This window comes from Carettochelys insculpta, chromosome 8 (assembly GCF_033958435.1).
Source record: "Carettochelys insculpta isolate YL-2023 chromosome 8, ASM3395843v1, whole genome shotgun sequence".
NCBI lineage: Eukaryota > Metazoa > Chordata > Testudines > Carettochelyidae > Carettochelys > Carettochelys insculpta.
The window spans coordinates 14804101-14831912 of NC_134144.1; the positions used below are offsets into that span (position 1 = coordinate 14804101).

The 27812-nt window shown below is 44.2% G+C and overlaps 1 protein-coding gene across 1 annotated transcript in view; it reads left to right on the forward strand.

Moving 5' to 3' along the window:
- SATB2 (SATB homeobox 2) overlaps positions 1-27812 on the forward strand; it is a 166628-nt gene that overhangs the window by 79098 nt on the left and 59718 nt on the right. The window contains exon 6 of the mRNA XM_075001283.1: positions 15366-15838. Within this exon, the coding sequence (XP_074857384.1) occupies positions 15366-15838 (473 nt within the window). The remainder of the gene's footprint in view (positions 1-15365; positions 15839-27812) is intronic.

A 27812-nucleotide genomic window follows, 5' to 3' on the forward strand; every position in this document is an offset into this window, starting at 1 on the left:
ACCTTGGGCTGGCAGACAGAGCTAGGAAAACAGCTAGTGCAGGAAAGCAGGTGAGAGAAATCTGCAATCAACTAGCGAGAGCCAGCTGATCTGACTGTGGGAGGTTTATAAGCAGCCCAGCCAAGCAGAGACTGGTGAGAGAAGAGATGGAGCAGTTTGGAGAGCAGTTCAGAAGGAGATAGTGGGTCCAGAGAGTGCTTGTAAAGTCAGCGGTGGGAAGGAAGAGCACCTGGGCTTTCCTCCCCCATCAAGTATGACAAACCTGGCTGTGACTAGGGGAGGGAAAGAGACTGACCAAACAACCAGAGTAACTAAGGTGGGCACAGCCTAAATCCTCCAGTCAGGGGGAGAGGTGTGGGACCTGAGCCAGACAAAGGGGCACCTTGCCTTAAAGGGAAGATTCCTTCCCTGAATTAGAATGCACTGGCTATTTCAGGCATGACTTTCATCAGCAGCTCAAGGCTCTGTTTTTCACCACCAAGAAAGGGCATGTGTCAAATGCAAAAGTCTTGGGTCAGGTGCCCAGGATGGGGGCCCTTAACTTCTCGAGAAGTGAATGCACTGTATGCACATTTACTAATGAAACTCAAAGCACCAAACATGTATCTGCAGTTTTATGGGCTTAAAAAGTAGAGCATAGAGGCTGTACTCTGGAGGGCTGCTCATTAATTCATTTAAAAGTAAATAAAAACCCACCGTAGTACTGTACTAAGGAAGCATCTTTTATATTAGGCAATATTTTTATCATGCATAAGATATCAGGGCATTGAGGAAGCTGGTTTCTCTTTGGTTTATGTGTGTGTTTCCCATTAACTGTTGTGTGGCTGTAGGAAGCAAGTTACATGTATCTGTTGTGTCCATACCCCACCGGTACTTAGAGCACAGAGGCCCAACTCCCCCAGTGTTTGGGGCCAGCCTTCTTTCCCTGGCTCTGCCTGCACCTCCTATGCACCTTCCCAGAGTGCTTCAGTGCCCTGGGCAGCAACTGGCTGGTGGTTCCTGCCCCATATTGTAACTGGAGAATTCCTCACTCCCCTCCACTCCAGCCCAGCTTGCCAAAGGAACCCCAAGGCCATCACCAGCTTCAAGGGGCTCAGGTTCCTGAATTGTTTTGGTGCCCTTAATGGGATACATGTAGCTATCTGCACCCCAGAGTAGAGCGCTGGGATTTATGTCAGCTGCAAAGGCTGTGACAGGTGTGCAGGTAGTGAAGGCCACACCGACCCAACCCACTCTGTGGAAAAGCCACAGCATCTCTTGAGTCAGAGACACTTTTTCTATGCCTCGTGCAGGTTCTAGGATGGCTGAAGCAGCAGTATTTGCTATTCCACTGCCTCAGACACCCGAGAACAGGCATGGGGCATGTAAAAATGTCTTTGAATCTAGAGACACTTTTCCCCAGAGCTACTGTGGCAGCAGCTGGGACTCCTGGGGCCTTATAAATTGGTGGGTTTGTCCGGTGGGGCAACGGAGGGACCTCCCCCAGAACTCATCGCTGCCTGCATGGAGAGGGCTGGGGGGAATCCTCCTTTAGGTCCACCCTTGAGGCAGCCTGCCTGTCCCCCAGCCTCTCAGCTCCAACCACATCCCAGAGCCCTAAGCCCCATTATGCAATATAGTAAAACTCTTATGAAACACGTAAGCTATGTCTACACTACACCGTGCTTTCACAAGGTGATCACCAGAAGAGCACCTTTTGAAAGAGCACATCCACACGCACAAAGCGGATTGCTCTTCTGATCTGCTCCTTTGAAAGCTCATGTCCACGCACAAGCGGCGGACCACTTTTTCTGTTCTGTCTTCGAAAGAGAACATCTACGCAGCCAGAAGCATTTTTTCGAAAGAGGGGAGCAGGAAACACTGCACACGGGGGTCACATGGCTGATGAGCCCTTCCGGGGGTGGCGGCCAGCTGCGCCGTTAAAGGGCCACTCCCAAGCACCTGTGCCCTGCATACGCCGAGGGCTGCCAAGCTTCCACAGGGTACAGCAGACCCCATGCAATGGCTGGACGGACCTGCAGGAGCAGCTCCAGCTCCCCCAGGTCCCTTTCCCTGGGCCCCCAATTCCTGGGAGTCCCCTCCTGCCTCCCTGTGGCAGGTGCCTGGCCCGAGCATGACTTATCTCTATGGTCTCTTGATGGTGGCCTTGCCCACCCCAAATTAGTGCCCCACAGGCCAGTAGCTATCTGGAGTGGCCAGCTTCCAGATGGTGATTTCTGCCCTCTTTTCCAGGGCGCGGGTGGCCTCAGTCAGGTGTCCTAGTGCCTCAGAGCAGGGGCAAGCCAGTAGCAGAGCTCCTGGAATGTTGCCCTGGTCATCCAGAAGTTCTGATACCATCTGGCATCATCCCAGTCCCCCAGCATCAGGCGGTCCCACCAATAGGAGCTGCTGGGGTGACTCCATAGGCTCCTGCTCCGGGCCTCTCATGATGCTATCCAGGGTGGTGACCAGTCCCCCTCCTCCACCTGGCTGTCTGGGACAATGGAGGGGTCAGGGCTTTGCCGGACCTCCTGCAACACAGCTGCAGAAAAGGGGAAGTAGAGATGGTCAGTCCCATGTTACCAGTACTGGGATGAGCCCCCCCATCCAGCGGCAGGTGGCCATGGGATGTTGCGCATGCCGCAGAGGTCCCTGCCCATGTGGGGCAGTCCCCAGGTGTGGTCCAGCCGTGCCCCCATAGCACTTGTGGCTTGCGGTGCTGTCCGCGGGGCAGGTGCTGAGTGTCACCAGCAGCTTTCGTGGTGTGTTGGGAGCCATGGCTGGCTGGGCCGTGTGTGGCCCTGTGTCTGTGAGGCATGGGGTTGACCCGCTGGTGGCTGTGGTGCCCCTGCCCTGTGATCTGGGGTGTACCCCCTTCCTGGAGGATGCCTTGCTGAGGTCCAGCAACATCTGGCTGCCCATCTCCTGGTTTGAGGACTGGGATGGCAGGTCTGTGTTGAGGTCCCCCTCCACACTGGAGGCCTTTGTGACCTGCTCTGGCTCTGATTCTGGTCCCATGGGGCAGTCCTCGGCTCCTGGTGCCGGCTTCTCCCTGGGGTGCAGCTCGTTCACCACGTTGTCTAGGATGGCGGTGGGTGGTGAGATGTCCCTTGGCCTCAGGAGGCTGTGGAGCTCCTGGTAGGAGGGGCTGGGCATAAGCATACCCTGCTGTAGCTCCTTCACCTTGCTTTGCACCTGCTCAGGGTTGCAGGCAGGGTGTCGCGGGGTGGTGAGGCAGGTGGTGAGCCAGGAGAAGGTAGCCACATTGTGGCGCTTGGTGCCCATCTCCCTCAGGACCTTCTCCTCCTGCCACAGTCCAAGGAGATCCTGTAACTCAGATTCCATCCAGGAGGGGGCCCATTGTTTGGGGGCTGCCTGGCTGCCTGGAAGCCCAATGAGGCCTTTAGGGGGGACCGGCTGCTGGCCATGTGGGGCATCTGGCCTGCAGTGAGGGCTGGGAGGACGTGCTGTACCTGGCTCATGGTCTGCCTGCAGCCAGCACGCTCTCAGCCTCCAGCCACAGAGTTTCTGGGTCCTTGCGGCTTTAAACATGGCTGGATGCAGGGAGCATAAAGTTGTACTGCTGCCAACCAGGGCATCTCCACATGCCAGCTGGCCGGTGCCATGGCAGACTACGCTTTTGAAAGAGTGGCCCATGGCGCGTCTGCACACGTTTGTTTTTCAAAGGGTTCTTTTGAAAGGGGCCTGCTCTTCCTAAGCCAGGGTCGGAGGAGCGCTTTCAGACGGGGAGCCGCGTTCTTTTGGTTTTCTTTCAAAAGGGCGCGCTTGGTGCGAGGACACTCCGTGCATTCTTTCAAAAATGCCCCTGGCTTTGTTTTTCCTTTCAGAAGGCTGTGCTAGCATACATACAGCTTTACTGTTTCTAGTCCAGTTTTACCTTATTCAAAAATATGTATCTGCTTGCCAGTCAGGTGGGGGAGTGGGGTAGGATTTGGACATGGCACCCATGATGTGGGATAGATGTGTGCAGGAAGGAGGGAAGATGCACCTAAAATCAGAGTGCTATTATGTGCAGCAGATATGTTTTCCCTAGCAAGGGAATGTTTCGGGTTAATAGTATCTGTGGAGGAGATGAAGATAGCTGAGATATAAGTGTGTAAATTAAATACATACGGTTATGTCTACACAGCACAGTTATTTCAAAATAGCAGCTCTTATTTCGAAATAACTAACTAGCAGCTACGTGATGCAATTGCTATTTTGAAGTAAATTCAAAATAATGACCGTCTTATTTCAAAATTGGTAACCCTCATTCTATGAGGAATAGCGCCTATTTCAAAATAGCTATTTTGCAATCGGTGCTGTTGAGACAGGGAATAGAGCCTATTTTGATATAAGCCATGGTGGCTACATCTACACTACAGAGATCTCTTCTGGAAGAGCTTCTTTTGAAAGTGTGTGTCCACACACAAAGCAGCAACGAAGGGTCCTGTGGCACCTTATAGACTAACAGAAAAGTTTAGAGCATGAGCTTTCGTGAGTTAACTCACTTCTTCAGATGCTGCAGCATCTGAAGAAGTGAGTTAACTCACGAAAGCTCATGCTCTAAACTTTTCTGTTATTCTATAAGGTGCCACAGGACCCTTCGTTGCTGCTACAGATCCAGATTAACACGGTTACCCCTCTGATACTCCACACACAAAGAAGCAGATCAAAAGAGTGTGCTGCTATTTTGGAAGAGAGCATCCACACAGCCCCTGCTCTTTCGAAAGAATGGGCCAGGGATCGAAAATGAAGTCTGTTCTTTCTCAAGAAGGGCCTGCAGAGCATCTACGCGCGTTTTCTTTCAAAAGGGGGCACTGTTCCTGAAACAGGAAAGGAAGAGTGATTTTGAAAGGAGCTCCACATTCTGTCAATTTATTTTTGAAAGAATGCTTGTTGTGTGTCGGCGCTCCGTGGGCTCTCTCAAAAGAGCCCCCTTCTTTTGAAAAATCTTGCTAGTGTAGACGCAGCCAGTGTGTCCAATGGCTGTATTTCAGAATAGTCTCTGTGTTTCAAAATACAGCGTCTAAATAGCAAAGTGCTATTTCAAAATGCATTTTTGTGTGTAGCAGAGTTATTTCAAAATAAGCTATTTTGGAATAAGGCTGCTGTGTAGACATACCCCAAGAGAATTAAGATAGCCTTTTTTCTCATCTTGTACAATTACACTGGGATCAATTAAAATTTTGACTTAGACTCTGCCATTAATATTTACCGTTGTACAGGTGAATTGAATAGTTCCTTCCTGCTCTAAATCACCATCATGTGACTCAGAAGTGTTTTCTTTTCTCTAAATGACTCTTTAAAAGATTTTTTTAAGTGCTCTTGGCTGAAACAAATCAAAGGAATCAAACAGCTTCAAGATCATTTAGTAGATCGCTTTTACTCACTGTTGCAGGAGAAAAAGCTGTGGACTTGCTATTTCATCTGGCGAGGGTGTAATGCCAGTTCCAGAGGCACTGGAAAAACCCTTAACTGTAGTGGTTCTCAGTGTTGCCACTTCAGACTCCCAAGTGTTCCTACCATACTCATCTTCCACTTTCTTCCTTTCTTAGAGCATTCAGTTCTTCAAGCTCTTTCTTTTTTTTGGTTAGTAAGTGCACAGTTAAATCGTTAAGTGCAGTAAAAGCAGAATGAGACCTTGATTTCAATCAAGAGGTCAAGGATCCAAACCTGAAGAGTGTGCCAGATAACTGTGTATGTGCGCTATTCAAAGAGATTCAGCTAGTCGTTGCTGTTTGGAAGAGTATGTGTGTGTTAGTAGGAGGAGAAAAGAGAAGGTTAAGGTATGTGTGAAGTAAACACAAGCTGCTGTAAAACAGTTCAAGTGGTGTTGATTCATCAACCAAACGAGTGGGAGGGAAAACAAAGATCCATGACAGGTACAGTTGGGTATGGAAAATAAACAGCTCGGCAACTTCATTGCAATAGTCTCTAACACCCGCGGAAAGGGGAGATTTCTGCACTTAGTTTCGTGCTTTTAAATGCCTATCTCTGTTTCTTTGCTATGATTTCTTTTCTACTTCACAGTCAATGATTGGAACAGTAGAATTCAATTCGGATAAGAAATTAATGAGTTTGAAATTAACCCACACATCCCTTTTAAAAAAAAGTAAAAAGTTCAGTTAAAAAAATTGGATAACAGCAACTGTTAGCATTCAGGGTCAAGTTTTGCCTTTGGATATCATTGCAAAGCACCCTTTAGTTAAAATTGTTGGGACCAGCACACACACAAATTTGGTGAATGGAATGTATAAAAACAAAACAAAAAAACCAAACAGGCAGATTAAAATAATCCCATGAACTGTGGTAAATGCAAAATAGAAAGGGACTTCTAAGTTACTATTGACGTCGCAAACTAAATTCAGTCCACAGTATTTAAATGTGTTTCCTATTATCTGCTAATGTCTGTTTTAATAAAACAGTGGGAACTAAATGGTTGCTTCTTAATCAAAACCATGATTTCCTAAACATAAGCTATGTGATTCTGTTACAAATTGCCACATATAGATAGCTCTCCTAGGTCAAACATTTTTCCTTTCTCAGAGAGATAAATAAACAGTAAAATAATTATACATCCTGGAAGATCAAAGTAAATATGACTGAAGCAATGCAAAAATAAAAAAGAAAAAATCCTCTCAAAAAAAAAAAAAAAGGGAAGAAGAAAAGCGTCAGGTTGCAGCGTATATAGTTAATGTTTAAATAATTATAAGAAAGGGAACAATTAATACTTTGATGTCATTTTTTAACAGATGTTAAAACTGTATACCAGTGGAATTGTATGGTATCTGAAGTAAATATTCATGGTGTGCATTCTGTTGAGCTTATTGAAAATAGTTAAATTGTTTATGCTTATAATTTTTCAGTCTTCAGATAACTCAGGTCAGAATGTTAATGTTGTCTTGTGTCAAGGTCATGACAGAATAAAGTTCTAGTTTGAGCTGTCTGTCCCCTCCCTCCCTCCCTCCCTCCAGGTTGTTTCGGACCTTTACTAATGTGAACTGAAGATTTTCCTGGCAATTGGTCTGGCACTCTGTAGGTGTGTTTGTGCATGGGTATATGGAACTGGGTATATGGGTATAGCACAGAAGAGATCAGGAGAATTTTTTGTAGCCTATTTGATGTATATGATGTATATTGTGTATATAATTGTGGGGAGACAACTTATATTTGTACAGTTCTAACTGTTAAAGTAGGGAAATGAAAGAGTTAAGGTTCTATGTAAGTTTCTCTCTTGCTGCACAGTGCATATGTAATAATTTAGAGATATTTGGTAGTTTAATTACCAATCAAAGCTATACACAATATAGACAAGATGAGGTGGGTTAATTTTGCTACATGTATCCTTTAACTTTTGATTTTAGATTTTCTGGTTTCTTAAAGTTAGGGGAATACTTCCTTATTCACCCTAAGGCCATTTTGCACGACTCTAATATTGGAAAGAGATCTTGAAGTGAATGTAAAATTGCTGCATAAGGCCCTTTACATTCCCCTAGCAGAATCGAGAGAAAGAGGCCCACAGTTTTTAATGAGGATTGCATGTTTAAAGCATCTGAAAATCAACTGTAATCAGATGGATGGTCAACTCTTAGGAGGTGCTGAACACAAACCTTTATTGAAATTCATGGAAGCTATGGATTCTCAGCCCTTTGGAAATTTAGGATCTGAATAATTAATAGTTTAATTTTTGTCTCAGCAGAATATAATATGAATAAAACCCAGTCCACTTTGGTCCAAAAGTGATGATCTCTTCTGTCAGTGTTCTCTTGTGTTTCTATATCAAAATCCAACATAAATGTTCTCTTTCAGTCCACACATAAATGCAATATGTTTAAACACATTAGAAGGCAAAGCAATTTATCTGCAATGAGATAAAGCTGAAATAATTCCGTTCTCATTGTTTTGTGTGTGTGTGTGTGTGTGTGTGTGTGTGTGTGTGCGCGCACGTGCGCGTAAACACGTTTCCAAGGAATAAAATTCACAGAAATATTCATCATCCAATGTCATTTTGGTAATTTTTTGCTGCTGATCTTTCCCCTATCTGTGTTTTAAATATATATGATTTCTTCTACAACATTAGCTTTTAGGAAAGACAATCACTCCTTCATTAAAAGGAGATTTTTTAGCATAGGGAATGTTTTCTCTTTGCTTGGGAATTTTGGCTGGGGCATCAGGAGGGGAGCAAGAAATACGATGTAACTTTAAAACAAGCTAAAAACTTCTTCTTTTGTTTGTCCACATAGACTCTTCTTACTATCTTTATCCCTCAGATCAGAAACCATCTTGGTGTAAGTTCAGAGATGTTGGCTGATGGGTTTTTTTGTGAATCAATTAATCACTTCAATATAAATTATTTATGATTTCAGTAGCTCAGGAGCTAAGTTTTGCAGTAAAAAGGATTGCATATCTTCCTTAAACTGAGAATAATCCATACCGTCTGATCTTTTTTGGATCTTCTGTGCTTTTTCAGATACTTCTTATTTTTTTGTTGCAGGCTCTTTGTTTTTGGAAAACTTGTTTATCAGGGAATCTGTTTTCTCACCATGGATCTTTATAGCAGTTGCAAGAAAAGAGAGGTTAGGCGAATTAGCATCTGCATGAATTTCCAGCTTTTCTACTCTGACTGACAGAACCCAGTTTCCCATTTAAGGCGGCAACTGCCAAGAAAATGCACTGAAAATTCCTATTACTTTCTTTAGGAAATATTTTTAATTCTTCAGCTAGAGCAAGTATTTGTAGGAGCTTCTTAGAAAGGTGGCAGTTCTTTTCCATCCAAAATTTTTGCTTTTAAAAAATTGTCCAATTTGCTAATGTGTTCATTCTATTTCAGCTGGCTAGTTACATTCATTATGCATTTCAGATATCAAGATAACTTCCTGAATAATTTTCAGTTTCTTGGGTGTGTCCTTTTTTTTTTTTTTTTTGGTTGCAGTTTAGTTACTATTCTGGAGCTAAGCCAAAGCATGGCCTTACAGTTCAGCTGGTGGTTTTCTTCCTCCTGTGAAAATCTGAACTTTTTTTTTTTTTTTTTTTAAACGAAAGCATAGAATTGACGGAACAGGCAAATTGTAGCCAACATTGTTAATATCTGAAATTGTGCATGCCTTTTCAAATGCATATTTTTTTCTCCTGTCCCTCATGGTAAGACATCTTTTGGTTTGTAATGAGGGTGTAGTAAGACACAGCCTGCCCAAGGTTTGGGTTCCAGAAGCATACAGGCCAGTTACGGGCAGTCTGAGGCCCTGGGACTGTACGCCACCCACTGGAGTTCTGTGTGTGGCCTGTGAAACATCTTGTTTACCGTTGCCCACATGCAGGATTGCCGGAGTCTATTGCTTTCTCTGTGTGTCGGGTTTTTTCCCCCACCAGTATTACTAAAGTGATGTGCACGTGAAGTGAGGTGTGCGCTGATTCCACACAACATTGACTGAGACCCGTGTGCCCTCTCTGCATCCAATCAAAGCCCTGCTATGGCTCATGTGACATACCCTGCAAATTCTAGGTAAGCAACTGCAGTATGCAAGACAGCCTTATCCTGGGAGATCATCTTGTTTACAACAATGTTACGGCCCACTGAGATGAAGGAGGTCCTCTCATGCTCACTAGCCAAGATTGCCCATCACTGCAGGAGCCCTTGTGGCTGTTAAGCAAGATGGAGAATTGGCTGAACTGTTTTGAAATTTGAATTTTTGAAGAGAAAGATGCATGCGGGAACTTCAGTCATTTAACTTCTTTATTTCAAAACTTTTTAATTTTTCAAACTAGCAAAGAGAGACCTGCCAATGAGGAGCAGTTGCTTGACACAGCTGCTGGTCTGCTCAGCCTTTTTTTTATCCATGGTGGGTTGGTCAAGAACATTAATTCACTTTGTGCCCAATTCACCTGGGGTATAGGTTGCACAAAACCCCCGTGTTACTTCAGACACCCAAGTAATGTAATGGGGGTGCCTGGATGAGGGAATGAAACACCACAATCATGAACAGACAAAGGTGCTCGCTCTTGGTGTTTCCATTCAGCTAGGACAGGGAATTACTTAACTGCCTCTCCCTGTGCTCCCACTTATTACGTATTTCCTATATAGCTGTTGTTAGGTCATTCTCATGTTATGGGAGTGGAGGCAGAGAGAGATATTAAAAGTTAAAACTTCTTATCAAGTCTGGCTCCTTTGGGCAATCTGCATTTGCTCTGAGCCTGTCTATACCAGTCCTGCATGAACAAATGGCCTGGCCAGAGAGCAGATGGTAAATGAAGGGCTTTGGTAGATGCTGAAGATTAGATGTTGGATGAAAATAAGGCTCTTCAAGTTAGTCCCCTGCACTGAAGTGGCTAAGTTGGTTGTGATTAAAAGAAATAAGTAATTATGGTAATTATAGATGAGAAGATACAACATTACCACTTTAAAGGCACCTCCTATCCTCTGGAACGATGCCATTATTTCCAGAGAGGTGGCTTGTAATTAAGAAGCGAAAACAGCCGGCTGGCCTCTGGATGTGCCACGGCAGCATAGGCCTTCTGGGCAGGAGGTGGTTCTGTGTCTTAATGTGTTGTCTTCCCAATGTTAGAGTCATGGGTTCAGATCCTGATTCAGTATCTGGTATTGTCTAACTCAGCATAAATTTGACAGTGTGTAATAACGACCTGACTGACCTTCATGGCACTAAAATATTGCAGGGCTTGGTGCAGTACCTAAACAGAGCAATGTGCAAAAATCGGCCTAGTGTAGTCTGTTTGGGTGTGACCAGGGCCAGAATCTTTTATGATCATTAAATTAAATTAGGTTTTGAATGAAAAATAAAATGAAAAATGTTCCATTGGAAAAACAGCAACATGACACCTGCTAATCCTTTGATAGTGAGTTAAGGTCACTATTGAAATAAAGCAATTTGTCCTATTTTTAACAACCTCATCCTCCATTACATGCGCTGTTTCTAGGAGATCTCAGAGAGTTTGTAACCCCTTGGAATGGAAAGGCCAAGGACCGAATGGACCTTGGAAGATGGCCTGTCATTTCCGGAGCCAGAGATGTGGTGTGTTAGTGGAGTAGAATGTTAAACTTTATTTGTTGCCCTCTGCTCTGTACCCATTCTATGAACAAGTTGAGGAATTTGGCTTCTAGAGCTGGTAGTCAGTTCCAGTGTCATCCATAAATAGAAGCACAACTGTAAATTGTAAAGAATGCCTCTACCAGAGTCCAGTGTCAGAAGCAATAACAATCCTTATTGTTGACTCACTGACTTCTATATGTGATTTAGGAATGGCGTGGGGTAGGAGGTGTTGCATTTGTATTTAGAAGGACTCTTTAGGGTAACAAGCATCATAGCTGGTAGAGGTTCAGCCTCCCTGGTCCGGCATCCTCAGGACCTGAGCAGTCCCAGACCAGGGATTTTGCCTGACTGGGGAGGTCAATGCCCCCCCACTGACCTCCAGCCCCTGCTCCTGGGCTCTCCTCCCTGCTGTCCCCTGTAGCCTCCTCCCCCCATGTGTTGCAGCCTCCTTAGCTGTGGCTCAGCTGGCACCTGCTATTTCTGAGATTTGGCCATGGCTTCCTGGCTACTGGCTTTTGGTCCCAGCCACCCTCCCCAGCCACAGTTTCTCTGGGCCACAGCTTCCTGCCTGGCCATGGTGATGAGCCACCATGAGGTGCCACTCCCCAGCTTGGTCTGCCAGCTTCCCAACCGTGGGCAATGCTCCCAGGCAAGAATCTCTCACTGCTGCGCCCAGGATCCCAGGCAGCTGCTGGCCCCCACTTTGGCCCTCCCAGCTGTGGCTGCATTGCCATGGGTGTCTGCCACTGATCTAGCTGATCCGTCTTCCTCCCAGCCCCTACTTGCCACAGCTTGAGATGTGGTATTGGGCAGGGAGGAAAGTGTGTGGCTCTCTGGTGTTATTCACGTGGTCTGTGTTTAATGCTTCATGCTCTGTGGTGTTGACAAGGGATTTCCTCCTGGTCACGTTAGTAATGACCTTTTTCATCTATATCTGCAGCAAGACTATCTCGGTGTGTATATAGCTCACTTAATTATTTCCCTGCCATTACAGGGGCCTCAGGACTGGTGTGTCTTGGTGTCTCCTACTCTCTGTCTGTAGCACATAATACTTTAGCCTCCCATGTATCAGCCTCAGAGGGGTAGCCCTGTTAGCCTGGAGCTGCACAAACAACAAACTGTCCTGTGGCACCTCAGAGACTAACAAATGTATTAGGTCATGAACTTTCATGGGTAAGACCCACTTCTTCAGGCACAGGACTTCCTGTGTGTGGTAATACTATGATCTAATTTTGATTGCGGGATCTAGTGGACAGGTCCTGGATGGTGCTGGTGGCTAGTGGTACAGGGGAATTCAGATTGATAATCTGATGGTCTGTCCTGACCCTACGCCTCTGTGAGGGCAACACAGCAGACTGTGGGGTAGTATTGCTAGAAAATGAGTCTGAGAATACTGTGCAGAGTTGGGTCACACAAGTTTTTTCCATCCTACGTGGTTGTTAACAGTGACTATTTTTTTATTGAGGCAGCAAAAATAACTAGGATCTGGTTTGTTTCTGGAGGACGTGTATTACTGTTCATATAAAATTATGGAAAAAAGGAAACTGATAATAAGGGGAAAATACATCCAGGGAAACGAGTCAGATGATATATTTGTATTCTTGTAATACCATCTAGTACTGCAAAGGTTAACAGCCTGGCAGCATTTTCATCTTAAACTTTACTTTTAAAGGGAGTTTATAGCTTGGCACTTTAGCTAGGTCTGGGTGGAAACTTGGCAAGTAGGGTTTAGCCCAGGAAAATTGATTTTATTTGTTACTAAATTTTCAAAAATATTTGGTTACATTTATCTTTAATAGTTTAGTGTTCTTAGATATTCACCACATTCAGTGCCTGGTTCTCTTGCACTTTCTTAACTACAAAACTGCTTCCAGTTTAATTCAGCCCTCTTGAAACTGAGGTAAATTCCACTGATACTAATAGAATTACTCTGAATTTATGGTGGTGTAAATTGGGACTGAGCTTGGCCTTCCTTTTCCCCTCTTCAGCAAAAATACTTAGGGTGTTTGGTTTAGAGGCAATCTGAGGCTTATTTATAAATTTTTAAAATGTATCTGGAGAAGATGAATTCATGCTGGAAAAGGGCTATTGCACAGGTTCAGTAATGTCTAAAAAAGCTATTGTAAATAGTATGTGCATGTCTGTATTGACATTGCGTGTGTTCCATTGTGCAAGTTTGTGTTAAGACAAATATGCAATCAGAGAACCACACAGAGGCTGTGTCTACATGTGCACGCTACTTCGAAGTAGCGGCACTAACTTCGAAATAGCGCCCGTCGCGGCTACACGCGTCGGGCGCTATTTCGAAGTTAACTTCGACGTTAGGCGGCGAGACGTCGAAGTTGCTAACCTCATGAGGGGATCGGAATAGCGCCCTACTTCGACGTTCAACGTCGAAGTAGGGACCGTGTAGACGATCCACATCCCGCAACGTCGAAATTGCCGGGTCCTCCATGGCGGCCATCAGCTGGGGGGTTGAGAGATGCTCTCTCTCCAGCCCCTGCGGGGCTCTATGGTCACCGTGGGCAGCAGCCCTTAGCCTAGGGCTTCTGGCTGCTGCTGCGGCAGCTGGGGATCCATGCTGCAGGCACAGGGTCTGCAACCAGTTGTCAGCTCTGTGTATCTTGTGTTGTATAGTGCAACTGTGTCTGGGAGGGGCCCTTTAAGGGAGCGGCTTGCTGTTGAGTCCGCCCTGTGACCCTGTCTGCAGCTGTGCCTGGCACCCTTATTTCGATGTGTGCTACTTTGGCTTGTAGACGTTCCCTCGCAGCGCCTATTTTGATGTGGTGCCGCGCAACGTCGAAGTTGAACATCGACATTGCCAGCCCTGGAGGACGTGTAGATGTATTTCGATGTTGCTACATCGAAATAAGCTATTTCGATGTAGGCTTCACGTGTAGACGTAGCCAGAGGGACCTGGTCCTGCAAATTCTAACAAACATGAATTGTCCTCGTGGTGGGCCCTCTTTCATTTACTGGGATTTGAATAAGAATAGGTAGCGCCTCGTCCTTAAATTAGATTGTTGAAAAAAACTGAATAATTTGTGTGCAATAGGCTGCAATCACTGTATCAGAAAAAATATTTTTATTTTCAAATATTTTTGTCTTGAGTGAGTTGATGAAAAATTTTTCTGTTGATGTACATTGATTTTTTTTCAGCCAAAATGAAAAAAAGTTCACATAAGATACTCAATTTGGTGGCAATGGAATTTTTTAAAAACACTGCAAACTCCAAATTATTCAGTAAACTTATTTAGTTTTTGATTAAAAAATTGTTTTTCAGAAGCTGAGGTTTTTTAAGTTTGAAAGGTTTTCAGGTTTTGGTTTTTGATAGAAAGAATGAAATAAAAATTCAAGAAATTTCCACAAAAATAAATGGCACTGTTCCAGCAGTTGTGCTATTTAGTGCTCCTGTGAGGTGCTAGACTGAGATCTCTGGAATCTGAAATCTTGTGTTTATGCCCAGAACTTTTCCATGCTATCTGATCCCTGCTCATGAGGGATTAGCTCTAGGGATGAAAAGATTGTCAATTCCCTTTGTAATCAGTGGCATCCTATGTTTCATTGTGAGAGGAACAGGCAAGATACCCAATAAGCTGTCAGCCTGAATATTAGCTATCTAAAGCTTCAAAATTTTATATAAGATAAACAAAAAAACCTTCAAAGCATTGTGCAAATGTTAATGATAACACAAGTTATAAGATTATTGTGACATCCATGAGATAAATCTTGGCTCACTATTTGCGGAAAACATTCCTATCATGCATCAATAAATTCTAGGTATGCAATACTATGGCTCAGGTCAGTTTTAATAACTATATGTAGATAGATGTATGTGTACAGACTGACTTACAGCTAAGCTTTCAGTATATCTAGTTGTACTGTGGCAGGGTATGTCTAGGTGAATTCATGAAATCCTGGGTCATTTTATTTGTACGGGGTACCAGACTTTTCTTTGCAGGTAGACTGTATGTGATGGGAGACTCTGTACTCCAGTTTTTAATAACTGCAAGTTAAAAATAAAATAAAATAAAAAGGGTAGCTGTTGGCCGTTCTATAGGGAGGCTCATGTAAACAGTAGGTGAAACTTAGAAGCAATGAAAAAATGGACATTTGCCTTTCTTTTTGGTGATGTCTTTTTGCATGTGTGTCTTTCCTAGAACAGCACTAAAGCTTCTACAGGTGGGAGATGATAATTTCACTGTCTGGTACATTAGCTGTGGCGTTAACTGATTTTTATGTGTACTGAAAATATAGTCTGTTATATAACTGTGGTATTAACAGTCCTGCTGTAAATGCAAATGAAAATGATGGTGAACTCCTTTTATCTTTTAACAGTGGAAAGAGTGGAAAGAGAAAATCTATCAGACTATTGTGTTCTGGGTCAGCGTCCTATCCACTTACCAAATATTAACCAACTGGCAACCTTGGGAAAAACTAACGAACAGTCTCCTCATGGCCAAATTCACCACAGTACTCCAATCCGAAACCAAGTGCCAACGTTGCAGCCAATCATGAGTCCTGGTCTCCTGTCTCCTCAGCTCAGTCCACAGCTGGTAAGGCAGCAGATAGCCATGGCCCATCTGATAAACCAACAGATCGCTGTAAGTCGTCTCTTGGCTCACCAACACCCGCAAGCTATCAACCAGCAGTTCTTGAATCATCCGCCCATCCCTAGAGCTGTGAAACCAGAGCCAACAAATTCGTCAGTGGAAGTCTCCCCAGATATTTACCAGCAAGTCAGGGATGAGCTGAAGAGAGCCAGTGTGTCCCAAGCTGTCTTTGCAAGAGTGGCATTCAACCGCACCCAGGTATCAATTTTTATTCTATTCAATAAGAAGAGTGTGTGTAAGGCGGGAAGGTTCATAACTTCTAAGTTTACATGGTTGTTGCAGATCAGAAGAAGCATACTGAAGAAATGTCAGCTTACCTTTTACTGATGTTACTGTCATCAAGGTTATAAATCTTTCGAAGTTTTTGAGTTAGATGGGCAGTCTTGGGTGCACTTAAAGTAATTGCAGGTTGCAGCAATATATTCTGCATAAAGATGTATGAATTTCACTTGCAGATACAGAATGCCAACTCACCCAGGTAGGATACTCCTTTAAGATAAAATAATTCTCTGGGCCTGATTCTTCTGAGCCCATACCATGTTCAGGTCCTGCTCTTCAGCCTGGCTCAGCCCCATACAGAGGCCCTACCTGTTGCTGACGGGGACTGCTGGAAGTGGGGAGGCCTGCAGGGGAAATGATGCCAGAGCCAGTCCCACAGCAGTGAAGAGGAGGAGCAGCCCAGACCTCCCCACAGAGCACTCTTCCACAGCCAGGCAAAGTTTCTCATAGCACTCCTGTATTTTGATCTTTCTCTCGGTTCCTGCCTTGCCAGGAACCTAGTTTTTGTCACTCCTAGAGATTTCCTAGCTTGTCCTATCATCCCCCAAATCTGTCTCCCTTGTCTCTACCCTGTACTCTTCTTCCCTGGTGAAACCTTTCTGAAAGCTGACTGGCAGAAAGAGTGACTTTAGGCCCCCTGCTCTCTTCTGCCATCAGCCTTCTTGTTGTGGAGCCAGACTCTTTTGGCTGGTGTCAGACCTCATTTCCTTGCTGCAGCATCTACTGTCGATGCCAGTAGTGGGTTGGCATTTTTTCTGGTGGGGGGATGGGGCACAGAGCAACAGAAGTGAGTGGGTGGGTCTGGTGGGTCTCTCACAGCTGGGTGGAAGTGAATTGCCACCAGAGACACATCTGCCATGCACAGTACATGGTGTTTGATAGCATCTCATTAATACTCTCCTTCATTAAAGGTCAAATAATGAAAGGTTAGTACCATGTGAGTGCAGAAGACCTTGTTGGTTTTCTGGTAGCACCTGAAGAATTAGGCTGAATACATGGCAGTCCATGAAGGACCTCCCATATACATTTATTCCACATCATTTGCCATTCCCATGTAAAACACAGGTGTCCAACCTGCACTAGTACATATTACAACTGAAGGAGTGTAATGATGACAGGGTTTCATGGTTAAATATATTGTACAAACTTTATCCATACAAAAACAAGCAGTCCTGTAGCACCTTAAAATACTAACAAATTTATTTGTTAGGCAATGAGATTTCGTGGGTAAGACCTATTTCTTCAGATTCTGAATCTGAATTGAATCTGAAGAAGTGGGTCTAACCCATGAAAGCTCATTACCTAATAAATACATTTGTTAATCTTTTTAAGGTGCCACAAGACTTTGTTTGTTTGGAAAGCGACAGGCTATCATGGCTACTCCTCTGAGACTATTCATTCAAACAGTCAATGGTGAGCTCTAGGTCAGCTTTGCAGAGGACAAACCATGGACAAGCACGTGTATTTGTGTTCACCCTTCTTTTCCCTGGAGGTCTGTGCCACACTGCACAGTGCTTTTGTCTATTCTCCTGGAGTAATGATTTTCTTTGGCACTGCCATTTTGGAAATGGGAACTAATTAAAGTATGGAGCACATTTTTATTACTTCCCTTCTGCCATTAAATTCAGCAAATGGCTACACCCAGAAAAACATGCACTCTCAGTCAACATGATTTTGAGTTCTGGGGTTAGCCTTGAGGATATCAAATGAAAACTAAATAGGAATGTATGAGTATTTCCCATTCAAAATACTGCTTTTAATTTGGAAAAGCTTTTCATCCTTCTGGGATCATAACTTGTTGTATATAAAGCTCAGTATAATTAAGGTAGATGATATTGACAGAGTGACATATTTTGAACTTGACCAAGAGGTCAGTGGTATTACTGCCTTTGCTGATTCTGTGACTGTCACTGACCACATTTTGGTGTCTCTATCCTTTGTTTTAATTCTAAATCAAACACTTTTGTCTCTGTCATTTTATTTTCCCATTGGCCAGAGACCAGTGTCAAGGGAAAAGGAGAGAGAAGGGTTCAGATATGACTAAACTCACTGTTAGTGCACAAATCACATTTGTGGGCATTCTCAAAGGCTCAATAAACTTCACACTAAGCAAATGAGAGAGGTCAGGTCCTCATCTCCTGCCATCCCACACACGGCTGCACTTCCCAAGGCTTGTGTGTTAATGCTTTGTAGACCCAACCTGCTGACCTGTTGGGTAGTGAAGTGTTTAGAGAGGTTACATTTTGCGTGCAATCTTTGCATTTAAAAACTGAAGGTTTGTAGCAGTTTTTCTATGTGCATTAAACTTCTTGTACCAACCAGCTAATAACTTTATTAATCACAAAGGCCAGTCTGTAATCTTTCTCCAGGGTGGCGGTGGTCTGTCCATTAACTTACAATTAAGGATAGCTTCATAAAATATGTACCATGAAGCTTGTTTAATAGATAAACTATTCTCTAATTTATTTTAAAGTCCAATGACCTACATACTTAGATGCTGAAAAGCCCCCTCTTACTAACATTATTTCTCCCCTGAGACCTTCCATCTGAGCAAATCTGTTAAATGAAGCAGAGGAAGCTTTGATCCAAGCTAGGCTAAAGCCAGTGGAACAAATGCCTGACACGTATTTGTGTGTGCAGGGGGTCAGAAAAGGAAGTCAGAGGTACCATCACGTGACTCAAGTGACTTCTGAAGCTTCTCTTAAAACTTTAAAGTTTGCAGCTTGTTTTGTTTAAGACAGCAATATTTGTTTTTGCTTATGGCTGTGCTGAAATCTGTGCACCCGGCAGAACATGCGTCTGCGGCCCCTGCCACTGATTTTTTTTGCATTTGTCCGAGCACACAGCATGCCCCGGAGGGCAATGAGAGGTCTACATGTGACGATGTGCAGAATAAGCAGTTGGGTATCCATACTGGGGATATGAAATCTGCAGTGAGCACGTAGCTGCAGCTGTTTGTCCGCTCTATGTTGCTCATGGGTGGGGGGGAGGAAATAATTTTTAATTGAATGGAAGGGTCTGAAATTAGTATATTTAGCAAGTTTGTTCGGAAGGAAAGTGCATTACATACCCTCAAAGTATGACTTGCTCTGGGTTCTGCTTAAGTCCTTAGGCTAATAATAGCACTACATCCTTTTCTGTTATCTTTATTGAATCACAACAGGAGTTTGAACACACCTTAGTCTGTCATGTTGGGGCTTATTATAGAGTATGCACTAGAACTAGGATGATGTTCTGAGGCCCACAGAGAGAAAATATTAATTATTTCTGTTTTTAGTTCTACTCTGGAATTCCAGCAAGTGGGAATGTCCTGCATAAACTTCCAGATACTTGAGTGGGCACAAAACTGTGTCTTTCTAAGCCCCTCTTAGCTCTGAGCCCCTTGGCTATGATGGGAGTGCTGCGTGCACATTGGGGAGCGTGCTCTCCCCTCCCCTCACACCTGAGGGCGCACACAGCTTGTGTCTCCTCTGGGAATGCTGGCGCTATTGTAGTTCATGACTACAGGTGTGGACTGTGATGAGGTCTTATTGTTTGGTGCCCGCACTAAACCGAGGGTGTCCCTGTGCTACAAAAAATACCCTCCAGCAGCAGCAAATCTCATGGCCTCGGAAAACGGATTCAGATGTGCTCTATAAACAGTGTGCGGATGTTCCTGCTCGGGCAGGAGTGGAGGCTCTGAGACTTGGTGAGGGAAGGGCGTCTCTCGGAGCTCAGATTCTAGCCCTAGTGGGAACATCTGCCCTGCCATATTTAGCTCCATAGCACAAGTCTAGCTGCCACAGGGCTCTCTTTGCAGTGTGCACATACCCGGAGAGGCTGATTTGAACAAAGGACTGTGGGTATAGAACATGACTAACTTCCAGAACAAGGGGCGCGTCCGCACTTAGCATGGCTGGAAGTTACAGGTGTGCACAGAGAGGCAGAAGCATAATGGACTCCTGTACTTCTGTGCTGAGCTAGCTTCTCCCACTTTAGCAAAATACCCGCAGGCCACAGGGAGCACATGGGAGAAGTAACTTGAACATCTGGGCTGTGGAGGGATGGTGTTGGCGCTGCGCCGTGACTCTGGAGACCAGAGTTTGGTTCCTGGCTGTGGTACAGGTATGGTCTTTGGGTTGCTTAGTCTCTCTGGGCCCCAATTTTCCATTTCTAAAATGGTGATAATAGGACAGTCCTACCTTACCAGGTGGGTGTGAAGTAGGGTTTGCTAGTTGCTCAGGTGCTACAGCAATGGGACCCCTCCGTGTATCTGAAGAGAGCTCATTCTGATTAGTGTGCCTGTCCCCACGAGGTAAAGGAGGTATTTACTCTTCCTTTTCTTGCTATTCTGCCTGGTCTGGTAGAGGCAGGGCTGCAGGTTAGCTGACGGAGGAATGATTACCCTTCTCTGCAGCTCCCAGGAGTCCCTGGTCTGAGTTCCCTTTCAGAGCTCTGCCTTCCTCTTGCATAGCTGGCCCTGGCGCCTGGCAGTTAGGAATGTGTGGATGCTGTGTCTTTACTACCTGTTGTTCAGAGAGTGCCCTTGAGAACTTCAGTTGAATGTCACATGTTCCAGTCTGGCCTATAATACTTAACATTTTATAAGCTGTGTCGCTGGCGCACAATAACTCAAATCAGTCCCCAAAGGGCAAAAGGACCTAGTGTCTCATCACCAGCCCCAAGCTATGCAGACATCCTTAATAGCCATATTTTAACATAGGGAACCTGTCTGAATACGCATATTTATGTGAAAGCAAATTGTAGGTAGAAAGTTTGAAATAAAAATAGGCAGTTGTCATAGCTCTTGCATTCTTTTCCTTGCTTGTTTTGAAAGACGTCAGTATTAGCAACTTTAGTGTATGTTTACACCATGAGACCCCTTTGGCAAATAAACAAAGAAGGATGGATAAATTGGTGCAAATCCACAATTTGTTTACTCCTTAGAGACCTGGCTTCAAATGGGCACCGGGTTAAGCTTCTGACGTGAATGTAGTTATTAAATGTGGGGCAGATGCTGCTCATCTGTATAGTTGCAGGGTATGTACGTGTGTGTGTTTGAAGTAATAGCCATGTAAAGAGTGAAAGGTGAATGAGAGGCATATGCAGAATTACAGTAAACCCTTGAGTTACACAGGGATTGCATTTCTGAAACTGCCGCATAACTCGAATTTTCATGCAAGTCAAGGAGGGACAGGAACCTGGTTGCTGCCTGGTTCCTGGCTCCCCTGGGCTTACAGGAGCTGGGAAAGGCTGTGTCTACACGTGCACCAAACTTCGAAATGGCCACGCAAATGGCCCTTTCGAAGTTTACTAATGAACCACTGAAATGCATATTCAGCGCTTCATTAGTATGTGGGCGCCCGCGGCACTTCGAAATTGATGCGCCTGGCCTCTGCGCGTCTCGTCCAGACGGGGCTCCTTTTCGAAAGGACCCCACCTACTTCGAAGTCCCCTTATTCCCATGAATTCCATGATGGGAGTAAGGGGACTTCGAAGTAGGCGGGGCCCTTTCGAAAAGGAGCCCCGTCTGGACGAGACACGCGGCGGCCAGGCACGTCAATTTCGAAGTGCCGGGCGCCCGCATGCTAATGAAGCGCTGAATATGCATTTCAGCGCTTCATTAGTAAACTTCGAAAGGGCCATTTGCGTGGCCATTTCGAAGTTTGGGGCACGTGTAGACGTAGCCAAACTGACCAGCACAGGAGGTAAGTTTCCTGGCTGCCAGAGCGGCTGGGAGCCAGGAACTAAGGGGCAGCTTGCTGCTGGTCAGTTTCCTGGGTCCCATAAGCCGCAGGCAGTTGGGAACCAAGCAGCAGCCTGGCTCCCAGCTCCCCTCCGCTTACAGAGCTGGGAAGCTGAGCAGGGCAGCAGCATTGGTCAGTTTCCTGACTCCAGCCAGTGAAGGGAAGCTGGGAACTAGGGGTGGTTTGGCTTCTGGCTCCCCTCAGCTCCTTGGAGCCAGGAAACTAACCAGGGCTGCTGCCTGCTCAGTTTCGTGGCTCTGCAAGCAGAGGGGAGCTGGGAGCCAGGCTGCTGCCCGCTTCCCAGTTCCCCACCACTCCAGGGACTGGGAACCTGCTCCTGTCAGGGGCAGCAGCCTGACTTTCCCTGTTCCTGTCAGGGCAACTTGATTGCACGTATCTCAAGGGGACTTCCCTGGGAGACCAAAGACTTAGAAATGATGGTGATGGGCAGTACAGAAACCCCAGACAAAGTTGCTTATATTCTGGAATAAGAATATCTACAAGGAGGTGTGCCAGAATATCAGTGCCAAATTCAAATTAACATCGTACTATAATCTGGAATAGCTGACAAGGCCGAATACAGGTGGGTGAACTCTCTTCAGAGCTGGCCTGACGTTGCCAGCTGTTGCGGAAGGCGAGACTGGGCCATGCTGAGCTACTCTCTTTTTGACATGGGTAGGCCCACTGGTGATGCTATGACCGTCCACTCTGTGTGTAAGGAGTGCACTTAAACTCTGGCACTCTTCAGGGAAGAGAGCTCCTTACACCTCCCTGCTTAGCCTTCCTTGCAAATTCGTGGAGATTCACCCAGTCTGAAGTTCCTGTAAACTTACTATTTAACCTCTGTTGAAATGTTTTGCCAGAACTTGGTATATCCAGCTGATAATGCATTTGGAAACATACTGGCACAAAAGATAACGATTGTGAGAGGGGATTCTTTTAAAAGACCCTTTGGGATAAATGAATGCAAAGTCTGCAAAGTTTCCCAACAACTTCAGGTTTGCTGCAGGGGTCCCTAATAGTTAGGTCTTCACTGGAGAGGGAGAGTGTAGATGACCAGCAGGTAGTTTGCCACTGAGATCTCTATGCTCAGCCTATGCAGAGTAAGTGCAACAGACCCTCTCCGTCTTTGAATATCACTTTCCCAGCAGCAGAGGTATGGTGGAGAAAGTAGAGTTCCAACCAGCAAAGCTGCTGGCACTGCAAACAAAAGACTAGCTCCGTATTTCAGGATCTGGCTGACTCAATTAGTAGACTAGCAAACTGTTGTTTTCTTTGCTCCAGAGACCTCTGATGGACTGAAATGCCTATAAACTGAACAAATGTATTCTGTTTCTTTTTTTCGTTTTACAAAGGCATTATTTTTTGCCAATGTTTTGACACAGTAGCCAAAGCTAGTAAAATTTTTGGGCAAGTGGCCAGTGCTTGTTTTTCTGAACAGCCACAGAAACTGGGCATATCTACGAAGCTGAGGCTTTTTGAATGAAATGGGGGGGAAAAACATCTTCAGTGCTGAAGAGGCCACTCAAGAGTTTCTCGTCCCAAAGAACAACCTCATCCCATTTCTTTTTAAAGCTCTTTCACTGTTAATGGGAATAATCAGCTTTTTAGTGTGAAGATTTGGAGGCTGTCCTTGCCTAGCTCTGCTAGTAGCTGATCGGCCGTTGCCTGAGGATAGTTTTGGGCAGAAGGGATCTAAAGGACAGAAGGAGTGGAATCCCATTTCAGTTAACTTGGTGTAATGAAACTCCATTTGGAATGAAATAAAAGGAAAAGTTCTAAGTTGTGTCAATGTAGGATGTTGCATAGAGTGGAAAATGACCAAGGCGTTGGGCTGGGACTCAGACCTGGGGTCAGTTCCTGATGCTTCAACAGACTCGATGTATGACCTTGGGCAAGTCCCAGTCTCTCTGGCTTACTTTCCTATCTAGAAAATGAATCCACTTTACATGGGCGAGGAAAGTGTGTGTATTGTAGTCTGCAAGGTGCGGAGAAGCGGCAGTGTTGGCGCTATAAGGTAAATAAGTTACAGCTACGCTGAATCTCCATTTATAATGAAGAGCATCAATCTGGTCCCAATCCTGTTCTCAGTGGACTGAATTGGCAAATTCCCATTTACTTAAATGGCAGCAGAATTGGGCTCTCTGGTTTGAAATATGTTTTGTCAAAATAGCATCTGTGTTCATCTGCCTGTGAGCCATGTCTTGTCTACTTCCTTCAGTGAGCATCTCTGCCTTGACTGAAGAGGGAGGAAGACCAGCAGCAGTTAATGCGCTGGCTGCTATCTGTTTCGATGCACATAGCACACACATGACTGTGGTGTCCACACCATTCTCCATAGACTTCCAGTTAGGAAGGGCCTGTTTTTGTTTGTTTGCAAAGAAAACTCTTATCGTTGTCCGAAACCTTTTCAAGCTGCCCACTTGTTTTAGTCTTACGTGTAGTGTGGCACAAGTGGCGTTTTGGTGTATACACAGGAAACAAGGCATTCTGTAAGGGAAATGCTTAATAAATTGCAGGTATTTTTGTGTATTGGATATCTGTTCCAACAATAGGTTTAAGCAGTACCCAAAATTTCTCTTTTAATTAACTTAATTGTATTCAATAGACTGGAAGAAAAGCTTGTCCTGTGTGATTCAGGGTATGTTTATATTCACTGGAAGATGGACCTGTTCAGGGTTAATCTTCCAGAGTTTGATTTCACTCACCTGGTAGAGTCAGCAGTTGACCCCCTGTATTTTTGTGAGGAATAAGGGAGGTTGATGGGAGAAACGCTCCTGTTGACCTCCCTCAGTGAGGACAAACCTGACAGTCGACTGCAGATACATCAATTCTAGCTACGCAATTGCCATAACTGGAATTGTGTATCTGTAGATGACTCTAAGGTCTAGCGTAGACCAAGTCTTAGACTTTCAGAATGTGTCCTGTAGCAGACTGTTCCAGGCTGATCAGCTGAGACATAGGATGTCTGATCCTCAGAAAAAAATGAATATACATACAAAGTGTGTCTTGCTTCCTTGAAGAGTTTTTTTCTTATGTCATATAAATGGCATGTCATTTGCAGCTATTCTCTATTTTTTTCTGCCTCCTTCCCCCACCCCCAGTGCCACCATGCAGAACCATATGCGCATTCTGTCTTCCCTAATAAAAAGAGAGATCTTAATAAGAAGAGACTTTATTAAACTAATGCAATAATCCCATTTTCTTGAGAATTTAAACATTTCATTTTTAATAATAAAAATCAAATTGACATTGTTGCACCCTGAATGCATTTTATTCAAATCAGTCTAAATGCCATCGCTTCATATCTAAACAGTTATCTCTTGAGATGTATGTATTTATAGCATTAGTTAAATGAGTTTTAAGAATCAGGCTTATATCAGGACTATAGGTGGTAAATCTGGGAATGAAATTTTTTTTGTAAAAATGAATGAGGAGGTATTCCCTAGCTTTGGTAGGTCAGGGGCCAACTATGCTTTGTTTTATGTTGGTATAAACCTAGAATAACTCCTATGTAGTTGTGGAGTCATTTGATTTGGATTTACAACAGTGTGGGATCAGAATTTTTCCCATTGGAAGTCAGAAGACTTGTTCAAGTGGCAGGGGATAAGAGCAAAATTGCATATTCTAAGCTATGAAGGGTTGAACCTTAGCACTGCTTGGTTTGCAGAAGTACTGAAAACTTCCATTGACTAGCCAAAATTCAGTCTGCAAAACTGAACTGGAAAAATTGCTGGAGTACAGAGTAGCAAAAAAGGGAAAATAATAAGAATGGCCCTAGGTCTTCAGAATCCTGGAAGATCATCATTTAGTACACACTACTCCACAGATATTTTAATAATTTTGGGGTGTTTTTAGGCCAGGAATGGTCTTTTAAAATCACTTCAAATACTCATTCACATAACACCATGCTGAATAGTCAACAATATATATGTTGCCATTGGAGAAATGTCATGCAAAGACTTGTCTTAGCATGAAGTATCCAGTAGGTGAAATTCCTTTATAAGCCTGAGGGCTAATAAAAATGACAGGTGAGAGGTTGCAGAAGTTCAGTGCCCCTTACAATATTTTTCTGTCTTCTGTTATAGGTGGTAATCATTTATATCTAAAATTGGTCATTTTAATATGATATAATTAGATTACACTGCTGGATGCTGGGGTAGGGTTTCAGTATCAGACCCTAGGAACGAGCTTGGAGTCCTCATACACAAAAAGAGGAGTGGTGTATCTCAGTGCCTACCCTCCTGGGGAAAAGACACACCCTCAGCATGGAGGTGTCACTGTAGCTAATTGCTGAGATTCAGAGGCTGAGTTTGAATAAGCACCAAAGTTTCTGATGCTTATCTGAATCTTATCCAGAGCTGGTGGGAAATGGAACTAGCTTTCTTATGAGACTTCATAGTATTAAGTGGTCGTAACTGGACTTGACATGCCAAAATAGCAAGACTGTTAGGGAACATCTACCTAGCAACTAGCCACCAGCTGACTTGGGCTTGCAGGGCTCTGCTGCTGGAGGTTTCATTGTTGAATATAGACTTCCTGGCTTCTTCTGAAGCCTGAGCTCTGGGACCCTCCCAGTCTTCTGAGTGGTGGAGCCCGGAACTCTACACAGCAGTGCTACAGCTTGAGCCTCTGGAGCTCAAGTCAGTGGCATGATCCAGCCACAAGTTTTGTAGACATGCCCCCAGTTATTTCAGAACAGTCCCTGGTGCTCTTGCTGAAAGCTGGGTAGAGCAGAGGTGCACAAAAAAAGCAAAAGTAGTGTGAAGAAACATATCCAAACTTTTAAAACCCTGTCTCAAAAAAAAAAAAAAAGTGGGGGGTTATGTTGGATCGGTTCATGTTTTGCCCCCACCACTCAACTTCACCCAGGCTGTGGTGCATATGGGAGAGGCTTTGGTTTTCCCAAGTGATGTTCGGAGCTTTCAGCATTCTATTATTCTGCTTGCCCCTGAGAGCCGTATACATTGATTTGGCCTATGTGGTAATTTTATTTCCCGTTCCAACAGAAACTGCTTTTGAAATGCCTTTGTGTTTAAAAAAAAAAAAAAAAAAAAGGAGGGGAGGGGTTTCCAGTCAGCGACAATAGAATTGGTCTTTCCACTGAGTTCTTTGTCAGTTATAGGTCCTTATCCAAAGCCCATTGGGAAGGCCATAGGAAGATTCCTGTTGACTTCAGCATTGACTGAAGCAGGCAGGCCTAAGTCACCTCTCTTTCCATAGCCATCCTGTTTCACCCCAGTCCTCTCAGGCATGGAGCACCAATAGCTCCCGTTGTTTCCACTGTGGACATCCTCTCTTAAGAGGTGCAGAGCAGTTTGCTGATTTGCTTTTCCACAGTTGGTTACTGGGCTTCCTTTTGCAGTTCCAGTTCAGTGCAGGGATTGTGTTGGTAGCAAAACCAAAATTAAAAAAAAATCACAACCAAGGCTGCATAGGACTTGTGCAAAATATTGTCTCATGTTTTTGAAGCCCGTAGTAAAGTTGTGTGACCTAATTCTCAACTTGTGTAAAAAGATACTGAGAAAATTATTCTAGTCTTAAATACCTTTGAAGTTTTATATTTCAATTGGAGGTATACTACTTTTTCTACCTTCGTTTTTTATAACCAGTTATTGACAGAGCTAAATTAAAAAATAAAATACAGTTCCTGGAATAAGCCCCAAACATAAGTCAGGCTGTGCTCACATGATACTTAAGTCTCCGAATGTGTACAGTATTGTTTTTGATCACAGCCTACATTTACTGCTACACCTGTTTTAATCACACATCACTTCAGGTGGTTTTAAACCAATAAACCCTATGGTGGAAAAAGAGGCACAAGTATTATCAAAACACCCACTTAAAACTATATTTAATTGTTCTGTTGGATGGAATAATATCCATTTAAGTTCAATTTAGACTAGACAAGGCCTTGGAGTGTCCCTTTGAGTTTTCACAGCTTGTTTCTCTGAAAGTTGTGTGTATATATGTGTATGAGTGTGTGCATGCGTTTGTGTGTGTTTTATTTAGGAAATGCATGTATGTTGGAATGAGCTAATTTAGCCGTTGGAATTTTATAACAAATATATGAATGCTGTGGATTTCCCTCCTTAGCCCCTCCAGCAGAAACATAATTTGTAGAAATGAAAACAGTCTTTGGCTAGCTTACAGCTTTTCTCAAAAAT